The sequence below is a fragment of the Seriola lalandi genome, unplaced genomic scaffold (assembly GCF_002814215.2).
Source record: "Seriola lalandi dorsalis isolate HSWRI2012SDOR001 ecotype SW California unplaced genomic scaffold, Sedor1 jcf7180002054945, whole genome shotgun sequence".
Classification (NCBI taxonomy): domain Eukaryota; kingdom Metazoa; phylum Chordata; class Actinopteri; order Carangiformes; family Carangidae; genus Seriola; species Seriola lalandi.
In genome coordinates, this window is record NW_019525496.1 from 1784620 (window position 1) to 1789404 (window position 4785).

General features: G+C 41.0%; 1 protein-coding gene across 2 annotated transcripts in view; it reads right to left on the reverse strand.

Moving 5' to 3' along the window:
* The window catches only part of LOC111645002 (serpin A3-5-like), a 15608-nt gene that overhangs the window by 377 nt on the left and 10446 nt on the right, over nt 1-4785 (reverse strand). Inside the window, exons 5-7 of one of the 2 annotated variants that reach the window (XM_023394007.2) lie at nt 4560-4753; nt 4260-4407; nt 2222-4170 (exon numbers count right to left, since the gene is read on the reverse strand). In XM_023394007.2, the coding sequence (XP_023249775.1) occupies nt 3976-4170; nt 4260-4407; nt 4560-4753 (537 nt within the window). In that variant the 3' untranslated portion in view covers nt 2222-3975. Of the gene's footprint in view, nt 1-2221; nt 4171-4259; nt 4408-4559; nt 4754-4785 lie in introns of those variants that run through there. The other variant, XM_087170314.1, reaches the window with a different exon arrangement.

The following is a 4785-nucleotide window of genomic DNA, read 5'->3' on the forward strand; positions in this document are numbered from 1 at the left end:
GATAAGATCCAGATACTCAGGGCTGCATGCATCATGGTGAACTAAGAGAAAGGGTCAAAAGCACTGTTCATTTGGGTTACACAATGTTTGCTAGGGCAAATACTCAACACAAGTAATATGTTGGTTTAAAAGGACTTTTCTTACTATGAGTTATTGGTTCCTATAAGAACACGCTATTTTCTTCAGTTAGAAGAGTTTGTCATTTCACAAACAGAGTTCTTTGAACTACCAGTCAAAAGTTTTACATCATGTCCATTTTTCCAGATGCTATTTAGATTTACATAATTCAATGTCCCAGTGTTTCTGAAATTAAAACATAGGGGGGAAAAAAAAAAAAAAAATATTGAAGAAAACAATTTAGATTCTTTCCACAATTGAAATGAAACATCATTCAGAAAGTTTGTCTGAACACGGTTACAGAAGTTGCAGTGTGTTACACTTGTAGGTTGCTTTGCTTTCATCTTCTGCCCAGTTCATCCCAAACCAGCTCTTCCCTCATGTGAAACTTCTTCTGGTTCTTTTGTTCCAATGTTTTGGGTTATTATGAATCACTCAGTTTCATTCTTGCATGTTTAGTTGAGATTAATTAACATAAGTACAGAAATACATAAGACTTCCAGCAAAGTTCAGGGGCTTCAAGTCTAAATTCCTAATATTACAAACAGTCATGTGTAACTGTGTGTGCGCATCTGTAGGTGGAGCAGTTAAACATGTTATATATGGAAAAAACACATTGCTAAAAATAATTATTGTCTCTAAATCTCTGTAAATCTTTTTAACCACTTACCTCCTTCTGGCCACTGCTCACAGTGTGTCTCATCAACCACAGACAGTGAAGCACAGCAGAGGGAGATGTCCCATTTTATGCGTTTGATGGAAGCGCGTCCTCGCCTGCTATGCCTCTGTGTCACTCTCCACTCTGCCACACCTCCTAATCAGCCTCATTGTCCTCACCTGTTGAGAGAGAGAGAGGGAGAGAGAGAGAGAGAGAGAGAGAGAGAGAGAGAGAGATCCAAGAGTAATGTGTGGACAGGCTAGTGTTGCTTCAAACTTGATAAAGTGATCAGAGATTGCAGAAGTGACGGGAGAGACAGTCAAACTAGATACCTCTATTCCACGGGATAGGATCAAGTCCAGAGTGTTACTCACTGCAGTGAGTTGGTTCAGCCACAAACTGGGTGAAACCAAAAGTCTCAATAATTGCTTGAAAAGGCTTTAAAGGATCCCAGGCCTTATTCAAGTGAATATTAAAGTCACCAATAATTAAAATGTCGTCGGTGTCAGTGACAAGACTTGAGATAAATTCACCAAATTCTTCCAGAAACTGTGAATAAGGGCCGAGCGGTCTGTAAAGTAGCACAAGATGAAATGGTCGTAGTTTGTCATCCTGGTTAATCTTAGCTGAGGAAGAAGATTTCAGTACAAAAGCCTCAAAAGAGATAAAAGTCACTTCCCGTTTAGTTGTTAACCTGAAATCCGATTTATAGATTAAAGCCACACCCCACCTTTCTTAGTGGCTCGAGCAGCATTTGCATTAGGGTCATCAGGTGGGGAAGCCTAAATAAGAGGAAGGATAACATTTGGTTTAAGCCATGTTTCACAGAGACCAATCATATCCAGCAAGTCATTTATTAGTAATGCTTTACTGGACAGTGATCTAATGTTCAGGAAGCCAAATTGGCTGGTCAGTGAGGCTTGTGGTAGACAAAGCCTTAATAGGAATAACACATCTTTTTATCTTATTTCTAAGGAAAAATGTAGAGGGCCTGAATATGTGACGTTGTGATGATACAGTAGTGATTTTGTTTTGGAGAAATGTGTCAGATGCTTTGTGAAACACTTCATTGCCACAGGTTAAAGGAATGGTGGCCAATATGTGTGGATTTGCATGTTTAAAGAACTTATGAGTAGTACGGCGGGGGAGGAAGACAGTCTCAATATTATAAATGTGGCTATCAGGTGGATAGTCTATACTATGGAGATTTTCCTCCCTAAACTTAGATTCTAGACTAGTGGACTCCAAAACCGCACTTCTTAAAACCCTAGCAGGCTCTAATCACCTGCGACCTGCTGAGCACTACGTCCCAAGTGTCAAACCTGCTGTAAACACCTGTCTATACAGGTGCATCTCAATAAATTAGAATATCATGGAAAAGTTTTTTTTTTTCAGTAATTCAATTCAAAAAGTGAAACTCATATTATATAGATTCATGACACAGAGTGAAATATTTCAAGCCTTTATTTCTCTTAATTTTGATGATTATGGCTTACAGCTAATGAAAACCCAAAATTCAGTATCTCAGAAAATTAGAATATTACATAACATCAATATAAAAAAACAAAAAAAACAAGGATTTTTAATACAGAAATGTTGGCCTACCGAAAAGTATGTTCATGTATATGCACTCAATACTTGGTCGGGGCTCCTTTTGCATGAATTACTGCGTCAATGCGGCGTGGCATGGAGGCGATCAGCCTGTGGCACTGCTGAGGTGTTATAGAAGCCCAGGTGTCTTTGATAGCGGACTTCAGCTCGTCTGCATTGTTGGGTCGGGTGTTTCTCATCTTCCTCTTGACAATACCCCATAGATTCTCTATGGGCTTCAGGTCAGGCAATTTTGCTGGCCAATCAAGCACAGTGATACCATGGTCATTAAACCAGGTATTGTTACCTATGGCAGTGTGGGCAGGTGCCAAGTCCTGCTGGAAAATGAAATCAGCATCTCCATAAAGCTTGTCAGCAGAAGGAAACATGAAGTGCTCTAAAAATGTCCTGGTAGACGGCTGCCCTGACTTTGGACTTGATAAAACACAGTGGACCAACACCAGTAGATGACATGGCTCCCCAAATCATCACTGACTGGAAACTTCACACTGGACTTCAAGCAACTTGGATTCTGTGCCTCTGCATTTTTCCTCCAGACTCTGGGACTTTGATTTCCAAATGAAATGCAAAATTTACTTTCATCTGAAGAGAGGACTTTGGACCAATGAGCAACAGTCCAGTCCTTTTTCTCCTTAGCCCAGGTAAGACGCTTCTGACATTGTCTCTGGTTCAGGAGTGGCTTGACACAAGTAATGCAACAGTTGTAGCCCATGTCCTGACGCACCTGCACTGACTCTAACCTCAGTCCACTCCTTGTGAATCTCCCCCAAATTCTTGAATGGCCTTCGCTTCACAATCCTCTCAAGGATGTGGTTATCCCTGTTGCTTGTGCACCTTTTTCTACCACACTTTTTCCTTCCACTCAACTTTCTATAAATATGCTTCAGCACTCTGAACAGCCAGCTTCTTTAGCAATGACCTTTTGTGGCTTACCCTTCTTGTGGAGGGTGTCAATGACTGTCTCCAGAAACACCAGTTATCTACAAAGCTATATCCCTGCTCTCTTCAAACCTTTTTGAATGAGATTTTGTTATTTGTTCCACTTAAAAGCCCCAGATAATCTTCTATAGTAACAGTGTAACAGCTTTTAATGTGAAAACAATGGGGCTTGCCACTGGACCAAGCATATGGGGAACCAAAAGGGAGATACTGGAATAATAATTATGTAAGATTCTGAAACAATCAGAAGAGGGGAGAAAGATCCCCCCCCCCCCCATCAAGTGGAAACTTGCTGGGGTCCACTCTCCCCACATTTGCCACCCAGCATATAGATCTTTAAATAGACAACTTTTGATACAGAAGCATAACACAGGCCTGTGAAGGCTTGAGGCACACAAGCTACACCTGCTTAATTTTACTATAATTAATGATTATTACTGTCATTACTATTTTAAAATCAGGAGGAGCACTACAGTTGCCATTACTGTTACCTCCACTATTATTAATATCACTATCATTGCATGTTCTTGTAGACATGTAAAAATGTTTGCTAAACAATCAGCCATAAAGGAAGACACCACAGACTAAATGTTTAAGTGTTTATATCTGATGCAACAGCTGTGCTTGAGCCAACACAAAAATCTTTGTCATCATTCGTTTGGGTTGGTAATCTTGCCAATGAAGAGGGTTTCTTCTGTGATGCGGTCAACGATCATGACCATAAATGGACGATTGAACCTCATGACAGGGATGTATTGGAGGGACAGACAGCCGATGCCGATGCCTGTGGCAGCTGTGGCGATGGCTCCGGCCTCATCCACATCCAGGGTAGCTTGGTGCACGACCTGAAGCACAATACAGGCAGGGTGAGATGAAAGGTGGATGAAATACTGGGTAGGAAATGTGCGTGCAATGACATGCTCGCTGTCCTTACCTCTGACACTGCCAGTTTTTGCCCCTCTGATATGCCACTCAGGTCTGCACGATCACCAAACATGTCTGTCATTCCCATTTGATTCAACACATCATTCAGCTTGTAGGAATTCTTGATGGAGAACTTTGGAACAAATATGTCATACGTCCTATAAAATTGGAAAATAGATAAACATGCAGTGATTGATCTGACAGTGATAATTGATCTGACAGGATGAAGCTGAGTAACTTATTCAGTGTCAAATCATGCATATTAGAAACCAAGAATTTAAGGATGGTTATATGATGATTTCTCCCAAACCTGGATTTCATCCACTTCAGCCATTTGGTGACGTGGCCTGGGCAAATGGCAGTCTCCAGTTCTGCCATATTATTAGGCAACATCAGCAGCATGGAGTAGGAGCTGTTGAAGGGAAGGTGGAGGACTGATGTGTTAATTGCAAGGTCATGATAGACGTCAACATCTTCCTCCATATTCATCATCTGCACTGGAACCTGGAAAATGACAATTTAAGCAAAAAGTCCCT